The following is an 18,193-nucleotide window of genomic DNA, read 5'->3' on the forward strand; positions in this document are numbered from 1 at the left end:
TATATACGTGTACACACACGCATACAGACTTACACGCACACGTCATTGCATTATGTGTGTGTGTATGTGTGTTTATTGCAAAAGAATAAATTTTACAAGATTTTTTTATATATATATGAAATGTGTAGTATAGCTTAGATATAATTTTAGATTTTAAATAATATATATATATATATATATATATATGTGTATATGTCTTGACAAATCTTGTTGTGAATGATCGAAAATTAGTATTTATATTTTTATTACGTTATATTAATACCTATATACTTACGTGTTCTATATTGAAAGTACATAAGTATTTCAATTGAAATTTCTAATTAGAAAATAATATTATCCTTTATTAATTCTCGTCATCGTTATAAGGAGGCCGAAGAAAGCTTCCATCGAGTTCCCCACCTATCTATTTCGAGATAAAATTTATAAGTGAAGAGAAACTTTCGACGATATCGACGCCCACGGTTATTACGTTTTCCGAACGATCGACGGTGAAAGAGACCGAGAAATTGGCAGGACTAGGAGATCGTTTTGCGCTAAAGCTGCTTTCGACGAGTGGACCGAGGAGGCCCTTGAGTACTACGGCCAACCTGTAATTAGAACACCTCGAGTGTAATTCTAATTAGGGGTCTCTCTCGCTTAGCCATAAATCTTCAACCATTATGAGGGTCATGTTTGGATGAACCCTAAAAAGAAAATCGGCCTTTTGGATCATTTAGCAAATCAAACCGTTGGTCGAGATATAGGATCGACGATTTTTTTCTTCATAACCTCGGCCTTAAACATCGGTAAAGATTAATCTGTTCTTTCTTGGTTTCTTTCTCTCTTTTTTTTTTTTTTGTTTTCTTTTTTCTCTTTTCTTTCTTTTTTTTCTCTTTTCGTATTCACTAAAAATCATTTCACATTAGCGCTATATCAAAAGATACAAGAATAAAAATAATTTAATAAACGTCTTATAATTTATAAGAATCTTAATAATGAGAAGAAAAAAAAAAAAAAAGAGAAAAAAAAAAAAAGATCGTACGGCATATGCGACGTAACGAATCCAGTACATACATGAACAGTACAGCTTACAGGCACATTTCATTTTATATCATTGCTTATCATTTTCTAATTTGCATGCTTCCAGTGAATTACGTCACCATAATTTTCTTCCTATTATTATTATTCATCTCTATTATCTTCCAATTCCATACGTAGATATCGATTAGATAGAAAATAATGAGGCCCATTCGCTTGGACTGTAACAGGAGCTAATCAGACTAGGATAATCCATCAAAAGTGTCGATTAATTATATTGTATTGCGAAGCCCGAGGGTGTCTTTTAGACGAAATAAAACGATCTAAGGGAAAGAAAGAAAGAAAAAAAAAAAAAAAAAACCTATACAATATAGATCGAGAGGACTTGGTCGTTCAATAAAAAAAGAAAGAAAAAAAAAAAAAAAACAGAAAAAAAAAGAAAAGGAAGAGAAGAAAAAAAAAATAATAACAACAATAATAATAATGGAAAAAAGAAAAAGAAGAAGAGAGAAGAATGAAAAGAAAAGTTACGTGAAAAAATTGTATCGATTATTCGTAAAGAAAAAATAATACTCTTAAGAAGTAGGCACCGGTATCCTTTATTTTATCTCTCTCTCTCTCTCTCTCTCTCTCTCTCTCTCTCTCTCTCTCTCTCTCTCTTTCTAACTCTCTCTCATCGACGTTGCAACGCTGCTAATACACGGCAGATACCATCGCATCTGTCGTTGGATATTTCCACGTCGTGGATGCCGCTAGTAGCAGTGTGCATCAGTCAAACGTGTCATTATCTTGTAAATCATTAGCGATTGTCCGAGCCGTGAATCGCCATTGCCGATGTAGCCTACTCGTATAATAATCAATTTATGCTTTACATCGAAAGCAAGAAAATCGATTATCGATCGATCTACGTGACACGAAACGAAACCACGACTTTACGCATTTATCTCGTAATAGCTATCAATAGATCGTCAACGTAAATCCATGATTTTTAATGTTAATTTACAAAGAGATAGAGAGAGAGAAAAAAAAGACAGAGAGACAGAGAGAGAGAGAGAGAGAGAGAGAGAGAGAGAGAAGAAGGGTGAAGAAAAAAAAAACAAAAATAAACGATAAAACACATCGTCATTTCTCGTATATTAACGTCGAAATAGGTAAACCTTTGCCAACAACAACTACAACGTGTCTTACCGTAAATCAAAGGACGTCCGTAGGCGTAAACATTCGAAGTTTGTGGAAACGAGAGCGTGCGCATTCACTCTAGCACCTCCTCTTTCCTCTCATGGGGTCGGTCAAAGCAGCCGAGAGAGGATCGGCTCATTTGTTGCGTATTAGCGTAGGATAACGAGCTTTTAAAGTCTACCGCCTTTAACGCCGAGGTAGCCTTCGTCTATTCGAATTCATGGAAAATGAACGAGGGAAAAGGACGATATTTCATGCCGACAACGTTCATTCTCCTTTATCTCTTCTCTCTTTCTATCTTGCTTTCTTTTTTTCTTTCTTTCTTTCTTTCTATCTTTCTTTCTTTCTTTCTTTCACTTTTTTTTTATCCCTTCTTCTTTTACGATCGGATGGGTTAACAACGACGAACACGAACAGAGGCTTCCCTATAGTTTAACGACGGCTTAACGACGCGAAAATCGCTAATCATATTTTTTCTTATTATTTCTCTCCTTCTTTATTTCAAACAAATCCTATAATTTGATATCATTTACCGGGAAAATTGTCTTTACAGATAGAAACGAAGATGTAACGTTGCGTTATAGTAATGTTATAGTAATGGTCACTAAATGATAAGACAAACAGATATCGTAGAGTGTTAAGTCTAAAATGAAAAGTATCAAAATGGTAATGCGAAAATTGATAATCATAATTTTTTGTAATTTTTCCTTCTTTATTTCAAACAAATCCTATAATTCAATATCATCTATCGCGAAAATTGTCTTTACAGATAGAAACGAAGATGTAACGTTGCGTTATAGTAATGTTAGTAATGATCACTAAGTGATAAGACAAACAGATATCGTAGAGTGTTAAGTTTGAAATGGAGTACCAAAATAGTAACATTTAATGAGATTCGTAAACAAAGATATTTTTTCAATAGGAGATTGTAATAGGTGACAAAGATACGTAAGTTACTTAGCTATATATATATATCTACGTAGTAAAATAGATTTTTCATTCTATATTGAAATAGGAATCACTAATTTCGTAAACATCTGATGTTATCGAACGGTTTAAACCAATCACGTCATTCGAATCCTCATTATTTCTCATTATATCTAAGTTTTCCTGCATTTAAGATGCAAATGCATCTACGTATATACGAAACGAGTTTATAAAAACGAGAAATAGTATATGGAATCGTCTAAGTATTCTAAAGTCGTGCATACCAGTGAAATTTCAAAAAAGATAATAGATAGTAAAAGTTGTTTTTAAAGAATTGAATACATTTTGGATATTGACCTGTCGTCGATCTCCAACAGTGACGATACCAACGGATAGACTCGTAAGGCGCCACTTCATGCTCGTAAACCAGTCAAAATGTCGACGCTTTTCGACCCTCGTTGCGTTTTAAATCTGTTAACAAGAACAAGAGATTGTGGGCTCCTTTTAAATCCGTTCTGGTAGCTCGTAAAATTTGTCAAAAGTTAGTGGATTCGTTGAAAGCAAAAGCGTGGAGGTGGGGGGAGAAACAAATAGGTAACAAATTTGTCAAAATAGGTAGACGTAAAAGACAAATAAAAATAAGAATAAGATCAGTAAAAAAGAAAAAAAGGAAGGAAAGTCGATATAGATAAGAATTCGATTCAAACAAAAAGGATTATCGAACGTTTCGAAAGAAGGATGAGTTCCCATAGGGAAAAAAAAGAAAGAAGAAAAAAATAAAAGAAGCCAAAGAGAGAGAGAGAGAGAGAGAGAGAAACGTGCCACGCGATCGGCTTCTTTATTCTCGCATTTCTTGTTTCTTTCCTTTTTTCTTGCATCGATCGAATTTGACTCCACGAGAGAGCCCCCAGCGAAGAAGAACGAAGAAGAAAGAGAAGAGAGGCGTGTCCGGTCTTGCGGCTTCTACAAAGAGATGCCCACTTCCCCGTGGATCCCTTCCACTCCTCAGGGATCCCCTTCCACGTGGGTCCCAGAAGCACGCTCTCTCCCTCCCTTCCATTAAGTCCCAAGAAAAGCAGCCGGCATGGTCCAGGCCACGAGATCGCCAGGTAAAGCCAGTTTACGCAACGCTTCCGTACGTGAAGCATCCTATACGGGACACGAGAAAATCGTGAAACTTATCTTATCGATCGCGAAAAGTATTAAAGTTTAAAAAGGATAACATGACATACGATTGACCGATAAGCAAATCAAAAAAAGTAAAGAAAAATAAAGAAAACAAATCAGTTCAGAGATTGAAAGGGCAGACGTCATTACGTTTACGATATGATTCAAATGTGAAATACAATTTTTCCTTCGTATCACGTAGAAAGACAAAACAAATAGGATCCTGTGGGGGTAGGATGACCGCCTACGCGAACTTTCAGCAATACGATTTAATGGACTCCGAGGGTTATGGATCAGCGAGTAGTCCTGAATCGAATCCGCGAGTCTCTTGGCCTCATCAGGAGGTTTATCCTCAGCCACCAAGATCACGAGGCAGTAGTTGTGGTAGCGTTAGCTCGTTGGACAGTCACAATCATCAGGAATATCAAGAGATCGGTGCTTTGAATGGTGCTTTTCACGTTACCACTACGGCAACCTTTAATTTCGCTGAGTTTTATGAAGGTTATTACAAGGAAGGTTATAGAAACGATCATCAAACGCAAACTATGATAGGAAATCCAAAGGAACGTACGAAGATCGTATTCAGAACGAACGATCATCATCAACGTCTCGAAGAAATCTATCAGGCTCCTTTGAACAGTACAACGACATTTAACAACGAAACGTTCCCGAGCAAACAGGAATCCGGTTACGCGCCAAAAATGGAACATCATCCCACGAGCGTTGTCTTTGGGAACGACAGGTGCGAGTTCTCGCAAAAGCAGGATACTTTTTTTGTTGCAAAGGCCTATGCTATTGCAAAAAGTAACGGTCTTAATCACTCCGGAAGTAACGACAGTGGACCAGACGTTGGTCCTTACGGTCAAAGGCCAGAGGTCCTTTACTTTGGTAGTACCTGTACCATGCAGAGAAAGGACGGTTGTGCTACGAGCAATCAGACGACAATCGAAAACGATCAAATTAGGTATCATCATCAAAGGAACGAATCTTTTCGTAATACGGATTATACCGAACATAAGGACAAGGAATCCGTGCAAAAGATGAAGAATGGTACTGCACCGGGTGTCGAAGTGCTTAGGAGAAGAAGATTGGCAGCTAACGCCAGAGAGAGAAGGAGAATGAATAGTTTAAACGATGCCTTTGATAGGTTACGTGACGTCGTTCCTAGTTTAGGTAACGATAGGAAACTCAGCAAGTTCGAAACATTACAAATGGCACAGACTTACATAGCTGCGCTCTATGAACTTTTGCAAAGAGAATGAACTCGAATATTTCTTTCTTTCTTTCTTCCTTTTTGTTCTGTTTTGTTTTGTTTCCTTTTCTTTTTCTTTTTTTTCTTTTTTTTTTTTTTCTTTTTTTGGTTTCTTTCGTTCAGACTTCTAACATTTGTCATTTCGCGATTTTATAAACGATAAAGTAAACGCGATATGCCTAATCGATTCCTGTGTATATAAATAGATATACATATGTATATGTGTAAACGATATATATATATATATATATATATATATATATATATAAACAAGAGAGAGAGAGAGAGAGAGGGAATATCGATTCGAATTCCTTGTACAGCCGGTGAGTTTAATCAAGAGCAATAATTACAGCAGTTTCGTGCCGCGCGATATTTCATCGCTAATGTTTCTCCCTCGTGCCACATTGCCACGAGATTCCACGTGACTTTTTCCTGCGCGATCTCTTTTCTCTCTCTCTCTCTCTCTCTCTCTCTCTCTTTCTTTTCTTTTCTCTCTCTCTCTCTCTCTCTCTCTCTCTCTCTAGTAGATAATATCGGTAGCAAAGAGAATAAGAGAGAAAGATGCAGAAAGTATCATACGTCGAGTACGAATACTCGCTAACAGATAAGGAAAAATGTATAAAATTGTGATTCCTCGATAATTCGATATTTTCCTTTGAGAGATATAATAGAATCTTTTTTGATGGACCATTTGATTTACTCTCAATTGTAAAATAAATCTCGCTGGTGGATCGTCTCGAAATATCACGTGCGTAAGTGAGTTTTTGTTTATCTCTCTCTCTCTCTCTCTCTCTCTCTCTCTCTCTCTCTCTCTCTCTCTCTCTCTCTCTCTCTCTCTCTCTCTCTCTCTCTCTCTCTCTCTCTCTCTCTCTCTCTCTCTCTCTATAGGTACATAAGCACATAAATATGTCCGATTGGAGTCACTTCTTAAATTATTAGATCTGAAACTTTGCCGATATAAAGGATGACGACTTTCTCTAACGAGGAAATTTCGCAAACCGGAATATCATCGATTCGAATGAAACTTCGTGGGATTGTAAGGGGAATAACAAAAAAAAAAAAAAAAAAAAAAAAATCAGAAAAAAAAAAGAAAGAAAGAAAGAAAGAAAAACGAACAGGAAAAGAAAAAAAAGAAAAGAAAAAAATGGAAACGTAAGTAATAATGTAATTAAAGAGAATGAAATTGGCTCTTATAAGTAAGAAACCAGGTGATATAGCATGGTTTTTAACGTCTAAGTCATCAATGACTTGGCGAATCGTTCGATTCCTTTTTATAATTTGCTTCAGTCAGAGATTGTTTACTTTCTAAATTCTTAAAGCGTATGGCTATAGTCTTTTTTTTTTTTTTTCTTTTTTTTTATCTTTATTTTTATTCTTTTTCTTCTTTCTTTTTTTTTTTTGTTTTTTTCTTCTTCTTCATGAAATCAATCTCGTAATACTTATTATAAATTGTATTGAAAATACGATATCGTTTGTTTTCTTTTTTTTTTTTTTTTCCATTGAAACAAAATTAATTTCATCCCTGAGATCTAACGAAAAGCATCATACGAATCATCAAATGAATTCTCTCGAGATTTCCAAAGGAAGTTCATCGAATTTTATCAAAGACATGATATAAGCATCAGGAGCAAGGTCGTGATTCCTTCTCGTACGAGTGAATAAAGCTCGATTCACAAGGCGATTCTAAGAACGAGAAGAGTATGGCTCCCTCTTGCAATTAGGGATATGCAAAAATCGCGGGACAAATGGCAGCGACGGGCCACCTCCACTTAGCAGTCAATCACAATTAAATACAATTTTGCGCGGGCCGCCGGGGCCCGGTAATGGTGCAAAAAGAGAGCAAATTGAAATCTCCTAGCTGACAGAATGATAGATGGTAGTAGTGGCTGGACGAGAGAAAGAGAGTGAACGAAAGAGAGAGGGAGAAAAAGAGAGAGATAAAGAGAAGACCTTCTTCCAAGCTTTTTCTTCGCGAGCTGTGAGAAAGCTCCTCTTCGTTCAAACGACGACGAGTCGTAGTCACGAAGTCGAGCGAAAATATAATATAAGAAAAAACTGCGAAGGGTTGTACGATGATAATCATCAAGCACTTCATCGACAATTCTATTTCTCGCTTTCTCTCTAAAGTTCCTGTCCGAATATCTCGCTTTTTTCTCTCTCTCTCTCTCTCTCTCTCTTTTTCTTTCTTTCTTTCTTCTTTTTTCTTTTTATCCTTTTTTTCCAAAAAAAAAAAAAAATAACTTCTTTGGACTGTTAATTACGGTTTAATTAAGGCTCTCGACTGATGACTCGACTCTTCACTCGAAACGAGCTATACTCGACGATTCTATTCTACACGAGTGAGGATTAAATAAATCTTCGAGCTAAGGTGACAGAGAGACAAAAGATGAGAGGGATAAAGAAAGAGAGAGAGAAAGAGAGAGACGATCTACGAACTCAATGACGGCATTCATTAATTTCGTCTCGAGAAAAGCGAGAAAAATTCGTATCAACGTCTTTGTCCGCTACGTAAAGGCAAATTTATTTCGCATCACCTTCTGGCTTCCGCAATTAAGGGAGATAGGATAGGAGTTTCTAACGTCGTCTTTTCTATTATCGTCGATCGTTTCTTCGGAGAAAACTGTTAACGGAAAAAGGAGAACGGCTGATTATCCAATGAGTTTATTTGAGAAGTATCAACGTTATAAAAGATAGATAGATAGATAGATAGAACAGGGGAAAAAGAGAGAAATTAACAGATAGAGAAACAAAAAGACAGACGGAGGAAAAAAAAAGCAGAAAGATGATGGAGTAATAATAAAATTAAAAGAAAATAAAGAGAGAGAGAGAGAGAGAGAGAGAGAGAGAACAAAATAGGCTGAAAACCGGAAAAGATAGAAAGAGAAAAGAAATAAACGTTACATTAATAGTGGTCCAGAGCATAAGATTCTAACATCCCATTTTCTCTCTCTCTCTCTCTCTCTCTTGCTTTCTTTTACAACGAAGGAATAAAACGCAGGATGCGTAGCACGAACGCAGCTAATCGGTCGACGCGAACGTCTTCATTTACTGTGGCGCGTCGTGCCATCAACGGCGTATATATATTCTTCGCTCACGTATCCCGGCTATTCGCACAATTTCTCTTCGACGGGGCTCGACGAAATCGCGCGCGAAACAGAGGCAACGGCCTCTTCTTCTTCGACTCGCGCGCACGCCATTACGGAAGACAGAGAGTAATACGCGCGACGAATCACTCTGGTATAGTACATCAGCGATAGCACCGTTTTTCCTTCGGGCGAGGACTATACTTTGTACTTAGAGGGGGAAAGCTTCTAAAGTCGATTCAAAAGCGCTTCTTTCGATACCTGACGTTAGCCAACTTGATTCAATCGATTTGTAAATAGTATATATATATATATATATGTATGTATATGAAATATATATATATATATATATGTAGGGTGAATTACGTACTACTATATTTTAATATTCGATATTTCATTAATAAGAAGAATAAAAAAGGACAAAATGCCACCAAAAATTGATTTTATATCATTAAAATATGTTAAAAATGTATATATATATATATATAAATATATACATATATATGTATGTACCTATGTGGATTTAATGTAACGTAAGGAACATACGTGACTCACCCTGTATGAGGGTGTATAAGATAATTTAAGAATAGCAAATAATTTTCTCTGTTATTATTATTATTATTATTATTATTACCATTATTATTATTATTATTATTATTATTATTATTATTATTATTATTATTACCATTATTATTATTTTTTTTCTACCCTTTCTACGATCGTACTCTACACGAAGATTTTTTTCTTATTTAATCGATCTCCCCATCCCGTCTTCTTTTCATTTTCTCTTGTCCATAATAATAGTTATTATTATTATTATTATTATTATTATTATTATTATTATTATTAATATTATTATTATTGTTATTATTATTAAAACGATGAAACAAATTCCCACCAATAAATGTTCCTCGATCAAGACCAAATGTATTTAAGGAAGTGCAATGCGAATAGATGAGAGAGAGAGAGAGAGAGAGAGAGAGAGAGAGAGAGAAAGGACAAAAAGCTAAATACTGAATTACCAAGGATGATTGTGCGTGCACCCTTAACTCCTCCCCCCCTACCTCGCCCCCTTACCACTTTTTTCTCCTTCCTCTTCCTTTCGTAGAATCGCGTGCAGCAAGGAGGAGAATTATGCAGATTTCGTGTTGCGTTCGAAGTGGATCATCGACGGAGAAAGAAAGAGAGAGAGAGAGAGAGAGAGAGAGAGAGAGAGAGAGAGAGAGAGATAAAAAAGAAAAAGAAAGGAAAAGAAAAAAAAAGATAAAACACATCAAATATATTATATAGTATAGTTATGTATAATACTTTCGAAGGTAAGGGAATTATCACGAAATCGATCCATTGATTCGATAGTTGACGATCTACGAAACTTTCGATCGAAATAGATCGTCGTCGATCAGGAGATCGACGGAACCCATTCGATGGACGAATGCATAGTGATGCATCTCGTGCTGGACCGAATTGGACTCTTCGCTACGAACAGACAGAGAGAGAGAGAGAGAGAGAGAGACAGACAGACAGAGAGCGAGAGAGAACTTAAACTATTCCTTCGGGCCATCGTCTTCTTCTACGAATTCTTCTATATAACTACCACGTAAACTGCGCATCGGTTAACCTTTTCTAGGACGGCTAAAAGTAGATATCTCTCTTTCTCTTATCTCTTGCAATATTTCTTTTTTTTTTTCTTTCTTCTCATCCTTTCCTCTTATTTTTATTTCTTATGTTATATATATATATATATATATACATATATTTTTTTTTTTCGTTTGTTTTCTTCTTTCTTTTTCTTTTCTTTTCTTTTCTTTTTTTTTTTTTTTTTTTTTTTTTTTTATTTCTACACATATCTTCCCGTCGGAGAATACAAAACCAAAGGGAAACTAATTAGCAATTATCTACTTAATAAATTTCTTTTGGTAATAAAAAGGAGCGTACAGGATATTCAAAAAGTATCGCGATCAAACTCATCTTACGTGTTACTAAGATCAAATAAATGAAAAAAGAAAAAAAGGGGTTCATATGAAATTATTTCCGAAAATGATTTATCAAAAGGATATATATATATATATACTTTGAAAGATATTTATTATTATATATTTATTGTGACTGTTATAAGAAATGTTCGAAAATTTTTCCCTTTTGAAAAAATGGTGACTTTCATTCGTAGAATTATCGATTGCCTAACTCTTTCTAATATTACAACGATATTGAAAATAATAGTAAGTGCATTTTGAATACATTCGTAAAGTTCATCTTCTGTTTTTATCGTATTTAACAAAAAAAAAAAAAAAAAAAAAAAAAAACCAAATCTTTCACGTGACCCCATAAATAGGAGGTCAGAAAAAGGAGGGAAAAAAACAAAAAGAGAGAGAGAGAGAGAGAGAGTTTGGTAAAAGCAGATAACTTTTTAATAAAGCATTTTTAAATATAAATTAATACCTATGTTTTTCATCTATTCGATCACAATAACACATAGTATAAGTTTAGTCTCATACTTTTTGAATACTATATAATAATTTTAAAATATTATATCAAATAATTAAAATGAATAATACATTATTCATTTATTCATATGTATATATGTGTATATATACATGTATATATATATATATATATATATATATATATATATATATATGTATATACACGTACACATTGTATATAATAAAAGTTAAAGTCGAAGATATGATCAGTTGGACCATAGAAACGAGCAAGCATTGAAACGTGAAAGCTGTAGTCGAAGAACATACTGTATTATTAACCATGCGTTTCGACGATAAGCCGGTTAACGCGTTAACAATGGCGGCTAGCGGAGTCTTCGATGATCCTACCATCCAGTATCCTTGTCTCGGCGTCCATGATTATGACGCGATAATAACGTGAATCCGTTAACGCGCGTGAAAAGTAATCGGAGAGAGCAGAAGTATACGTATAACGGACGATCATGGAATAAGAAATAAAATAAAAAAAATAAATAAATAAAAAGAAAAAGATGAAACTCATTATTTTCAATTGTAACGAATTATCGAACGAGATCAATCGTTACATAAATTTATTATTTATAGATAACCTCGTTACGTTCAAACTTGTCACATTTGTGTCGCATTGATTCGACTTTCTTTTCTCTCTCTCTCTCTCTCTCTCTCTCTCTCTAAATGAACGATATTAAATTGATCAACGAATAATATCGTAACGTTCAATATTTTATATCTAAATAAAATATTAAAATATTGTACTGACAATTTTCAAAATGGATTATTGGCCAATCCAATATCATCATATCATTGTATTATATTATCTGTAATATATCATTATTATATATTTAGATATGAAATATATGAAAATTTCTTACATTACTTATTATCCAATTTAATATAATATTAAAGAACTCGTGTTATATACGGTGACTCATACTATACACACTAACCCAATTTCATTATCCATTAAAAGCTAATTCTCTTTGTTAAATCCTTTTGAGCTAACATACTTATCCTTTCTTTTCGTTGTTGTTGTTGTTGTTGTTGTTGTTGTTGTTTCCTTTAGATAAAACTTGAACTGAAATAAGTTTAATTCAACATTAGATAGAAAAAGGGACAGGCAGAGGGAGAAAGAGTCAAAGATGGCAACGAAGAAAAGGGCAGCGTTTAATTTTCGATTTCCATTGGCTCGCACGTGAGCTGGCGCAAGTCTATGTGCCAGAGGTAATTGGTATCTTACGCGGTCCGTTGAGAGAATAAATCGATCGCGGCGGATGTTGTTGGGGTTTGATAGAACGGCGGATAGCGGCTCGTACAAAGCGACCTTCGTCTGTTCAACCGAACCTGCTACCAGGCAGACAAATTGATACCAGGCAACGCACTCACTCTCCCTATCTTTTCCGCCTGTACTCGGGACTTACCTTACGTGCCTGGAGTAGGTACGGGCGCATAACTTACAAACCTCGATATGCCGCCAGTGGGAACGGTCAGGGTCGGCGAGCACGCGGCGCCTACATCTTCCTATCGAACCTTTCGACTATGGATTTACAAAGCTTGTGTTTAACTTTACCTTCAACCGAGACCTTGGCAATTCACATAATCAAATAGAGAATTATGAATTGAACTTCTTCAAAGTCAACTTCTTGTTCAGAAGCTTGTTTCATTTATAAACATATTGAAATGTCGATTGTTTTCAAATAAATCTTATGATAGATCAAAACATTTAAATATTATTAATAGTATATAATCAATATAATATATTGATTCGAAAAGCTATACAATTCATATATACACACACACACATATATATATATATATAAAATAATAAAATATTATTAATAGTATATAATCGATATAATATATTGATTAGAAAAAAAGCTATACAATTCATATATACATACATATATATATATATATATATATATATATATATATATATATATATATAAATATATGAGCCGCGCACTTGCCAAATCGATTAACTCCATGAAACAAGAGAATTGAAAAATGTGATGAAATAATATTAATTGCTTTTTATAATTCCCTTCAATATATAAATTCAAATAAACATTGTAAAATGTATAAAAGATCCTTGCTGTTATTTTTGAATCGCATTATTGCAACGATTTATATTAGAGTACGATAATTAATCAAAGATTTGAAATGAATTATTTTTTATTCGACGATGGAAAAACTTTTTCTCATTAAATGATAACAAATAACGAATATTAAGGAAATTTATTATCAATATAAAAAGTGAGAATCTCATTAAGTGCTTTGACATTTAAATTAAAAAAAAAAAAAAAAAAAAAAAAAAAAAGAAGAAAAACAAACAAACAAACGAAAATTCCCGAAGTGGAGTTAAATCGATTTCAAGATTGTACGATCTTCTATACCGATTGAAATAAGAATTAGGTCAAAGTTCAAGGTCATCGCGAAGGACGAAATCAAAGCGGTATTGGAAAAAAAAAAAAAAAAAGAAAAAAGATCCACGAAACATCGTGGGTCGATTCTCAAATCGAATTATTATTGGCCAATGTGTTTTGGGATCCATTCAGAACGATCGCACCTGTATCTTTGCTTCCTTATATCCATTGGCAGTCTCCACCTGGCACATTACTCCCGCAAAGAGTTTACACGCATCCGGACACGCAAAGTTAAGCGTTAGAAGGATAAGACGACTATATCTATCTCTCTTTCTCTATACGATCGTTCTCGAAATAACCTCTCGTATGTTCTGAGAAACGTCATCTCAGTAAGTGGAATACGCAGGTATTTCCACTCTACTCTAGTAAGCTCGTTCTCTCTCACACCTTTCGTATGCCACGAGCAATCGTCATAATTGCAGTAATAGTAGTAATCGCGATAATGCCGTTTTACTCCATTGTACGAGCAACAGACGCATTAACTTCATTACCGTCCCATATAATCACCCATGGACCATCTTCTCTATACGTATGTATGTATGTATGTATGTATGTATGTATGTATTTGCCAAGACTGTATTCGCACAGCTGGATAGAAAGCAATGGTTAATAAAGACCAACTTCAAACTGCTCCTTTTAATTCGGTCTTTGCGAGGCATCCTTCTCTGGATATATAAATGCTCTGAGTGAGACTATTTGAAAAGGACCAAACAAAACGGTATATCTCCGATTCCGTTTCATCTTGATACATTTAGTAAGATCCAAGAAGTCTAAGAATTTCGTCGAGAAATTCGTCAGCGAAATTCCAGGTGGAATTGATCGATTTAACGGTTCGATGGACTCTGAGAATCATTCTCCCTCTCTTTCTAACAGAAGGTTGCTATAATTTGACGAGTTGAACGCCTTGCGTTCTCTCCTTCGTGTGTCATCCACGTCCTCCGATTCATTGACCGTACATTTCCGCACTGTCACTGCATAACCGTTGCCATGATGTCCCTCCTCCCCCCTCGCCTCCCTCCCACTTCGAGTTTCTTCCATGGAGAAGAGATAAAAAGGAGGAAGGGGTGGAAGAAGAAGAAGAAGAAGTAGAAGAAGGATCCTAGTGATAAGTAGAGGATGAAACTCTTCACTTTATGTTATTAATTTCACTTCGTTGATAACTTTCTTCTAACCTTAATTAACCATTACTTATGAACGTTATTGCGAAAGGATGTTCAATGTTCAAAGCTTTACCAAAAACTTGGAAAAATATAAAGATAGGGAACGAGGATGAAGACATCGCTAGAGAAACAGCATGGCTCCGATTTCTTTCTTCTTATTTTTCTTCTTCTTCTTCTTCTTCTTCTTCTTCTTTTTCTTCTTCTTCCTCATGGATCGTGGACGAACGAACGATCTTTTTGCTCGTTCGTAATCGCCACACTAGTCCGAACGAACGAGCAAAACCAAAACGGCCGCCACGGTGTCTTAGAGAAATCACGCCTCGAACGTAACTCTAAAGCGTATATACATCGATTTTATCTCTTTATTTGCGATGATAAGCGCAAATACAAATACCTCGTGATGTGTTCACAAGACTCGACGAAATGTTCGAGGTGGGGGGGGGGGGTTAGGGGAGAGGGTGGAGGAAAAAGCATAGATCGAATTACTTCGACGATAACGCGATGATATATTGTATCCAAAGATGAAGAATTTGAAAAGTGCAATTTTTTCTTTTCTTTTTTTTTTTCTTTTTTTTTTTTTTGATTGTATAATGATTAACTGAATAAACGCATTCTTTTTTTTTTTGTGTGTGTGTTTGTGTGTTCTCTTTTTAACATCTCAGGAAATGGTTGATCTTATTGAAATTTAAACGATTAAAATTGGTATTCGTATTTAATCGAATCTATACTTAACTTTCGATATATAAATGCTAATGTAATTAAAAACATCAAAAGGAAAATCATGTCGAACCGATCGATAAAATAAGCAAAACGTCGTCGTCGAATGAATAAAAATAAAGTCCTTCGGTAAGAAATACGATTTCACCTATCACGTCGCGGAATCGACTCGATCGGCAAGCCTATAAATAGTCAAAGAGCGTTAGAAGCGTAATAACAGATTGGACGACGTCGGGGTTTACCGTCGATCCGTATCGCGATTCTCGCGAGTCTCGATCACATGCCGATAATTAAATAGCCGATCTACCGATATATCTATCCTTTTGCTTCACCAAGCAAATGCACCGTCCTCGCGAGTTTACGAGAAAACTGGATAAAGTCGTCAAACGGCGATCGCTTCTGAGATCACAAGCGATTCCGCATAAACATCGGTTCTTGATCGTGTGAGCGAAACTACGAGAGATAAGATCAGTTTGTGTCTCGTGAATATCGATTTTAGGATGGATCAATAATAATAAAGAAAAATATGTTGACGCTATACTTCCGCAAAATGGATCTTTCGAACGTATATAATTTCAAATGTTTGACGATAATATTTTTAATCTTTCTAAAAATTGATATACATACGTATATAATGATCGAAGAAAATATTTATAGTGCATGATGATTAAAGTAAATGTTAAATCATATTATTCCGAAAGGATCACGTTGAAAAATATTATGTTAGGAAAAAGAACATATGCTATTACTATAAATTGTAATATTATTTCTATCATAATCACGTTTCCTATGATAAATATATATATATATATATATATACTCGCTATATTAATATATGTATTAGTATATATTTCTAATTACATTAATAATTTCATTATTACCAATGTAATAATAATTATTAACGATTTATTAAGAATTCTTATAAATCTTATAAATTTGAAAGTATAGAAAATTTTAGCGATTAAAATTCTAAAACATTTGGAATAAAACCATTTCCGGAAGAATAAGCAACAATATATTCTTATCTAAGAAGGAAATTGAAGGAATACGGTAGGTAGCGAAGCGAAATATGGGCGGAACTGCGAAAGCAGGACGAATCGAAGGGTACCGATCTCGATCGAAAGAGGTAGAAAGAGGGCCCGAGGGTAGTCGAACATCAGCAGGCACACCTGCCTTATCGCGAACGTCTTTGACGTATTCTTAACGTTAAGTTAGAAAGAGAAAGAGAGCAGAGAATAGTTCTTCAATAGTAGTACGGCGCCAAACTCATCGAAGATCTTAACCTACAAATACAGCCTGAAGCCATAAACGGACACGCCTAGTTAAGCCGCCTGATGAATGCGCAAAAATGGCTGCCGATCGATGCAGATGCAGAGCAGAGTTACACGAAACGTTGATCAAGAGCAGTGGCAGATTCTACAAAGCGATTTCCTATTGACTAACATACCTCGATATCAACCCTTTCTCTCTCTCTCTCTCTCTCTCTCTCTATCTCTCTCTCTCTGTTCTTTTTTTTTCTTTTTTTTTTTTTTTTTTTTTTTTTTTTTTTCTTCTAAACTAGGACCGTCATTGTCTTTTTTTCAGGGACGATTTTACAATCCCGATATCCTCGGGCTAAGCAAATTATTATTCGTCTTTCCTAGCGAGACTCAGTCGACCCTCGCCTCTCACCTATTGTAACCGCTCGTGACTTATCATGCTTAATTGCATGGTCTACCGTTGAATTATTGCCGGTTTACAATCGAACGGGAGAAAGAAAGAAAGAGAGAAAGAAAGAAGTGCCAATTAACGGTAGAAACTTTAGACGTTCTTTTGTTTCGAAGCATCTTATAAAAAAAAAAAAATTAAAAAAAAGAAAATAAGAAAATAAAAAAAAAATACAAAAGAAATAAAAAATAAAAAGAGAGAGAGAGAAAGATATATGTTTATATATATATATATATATATATATACAAAGACTCTTTCGCTTTCTACAAATTCGTCGAGCGAGTTAAGTACACGAAACATATTTCAAGAACACGACGTACCGTATATTAGCCGAACGACGACGATCCATAATTGTTTCATTAAGATCTTGCATAGCAATGGCGATATGGTTTGGGATGCATAAATCAATGAAAAATTACAACGAATAGTATTTACATCGAGATACTTTCAATACGAGAACAAAGAGTGCACGGGGCACCTTTAAGAATTGTTCCTTCTGAACGATTGAAAAAGAAAAGAAAGGAAAAGAAGAAGGAGGAGGTAAAAAAAAAAGAAAAAAAAGGAAAAAAGAATAAACAAAGTGAATGAGATGAGAAAGAGAGAGAAAATATCGGATTGTATATGTATCATGGGACGCCCTCAGCCAATACCGTTCTGTCTCTCGTTAAGCAACCCGACTAAGCATCATCGTTTCTTCTACAACGAAGCGGCTTACTTAAGCGTGGACTCGCGGCGCTGATTTTACTAACGAAGACAACGATTTATAATACGGTCGAAACGTTGGACGCCGTTAAACGGCACCTGCTATGCAATCCGGTACATATCATTCCTATATTCAAACGTTGTTTATATATGTTAAACGTCATATCGTACAATGGAAAGAAAAGAAAAAAAAAGATCGTGCAAATGGAAAAAAAATCTTTTCACAATGATAAAGACAAAAAGAAATAGAAAGAAAAGTATACGAATGATATTTTTTATATCGAGAAAAGGATAACCAATCGGGATCAATGGAAAAGAAAAAAAACGAAAGTTTTATCAAACGTTTGTTAGGATCTATCGATCCTAATCCTATCGATAT

General features: G+C 34.9%; 2 protein-coding genes across 2 annotated transcripts in view; one reads left to right on the forward strand and one right to left on the reverse strand.

The window, feature by feature from the left end:
- The window catches only part of LOC124423627 (KICSTOR subunit 2-like), a 35,558-nt gene extending 32,059 nt beyond the window's left edge, over positions 1 to 3,499 (reverse strand). Inside the window, exon 1 of the mRNA XM_046961566.1 lies at positions 3,481 to 3,499. The gene's annotated coding sequence lies outside the window, so the exon portion shown is untranslated. The remainder of the gene's footprint in view (positions 1 to 3,480) is intronic.
- Positions 3,500 to 4,411: 912 nt separating this feature from the next.
- Positions 4,412 to 5,552, forward strand: LOC124423506. Its single transcript, XM_046961282.1, has one exon. It carries the CDS (start codon positions 4,527 to 4,529, stop codon positions 5,550 to 5,552), a length of 1,026 nt encoding a protein of 341 aa, XP_046817238.1. The 5' UTR covers positions 4,412 to 4,526.
- The last annotated feature ends 12,641 nt before the right edge of the window (positions 5,553 to 18,193 follow it).

This window comes from Vespa crabro, chromosome 4 (genome assembly GCF_910589235.1).
Source record: "Vespa crabro chromosome 4, iyVesCrab1.2, whole genome shotgun sequence".
Taxonomy (NCBI): Eukaryota; Metazoa; Arthropoda; class Insecta; order Hymenoptera; family Vespidae; genus Vespa; species Vespa crabro.

What these genes read in the sequence shown, in the direction of transcription:
- LOC124423506 (XM_046961282.1), top strand. Translation starts at nt 4,527, where the DNA reads ATGACCGCCTACGCGAACTTTCAGCAATACGATTTAATGGACTCCGAG.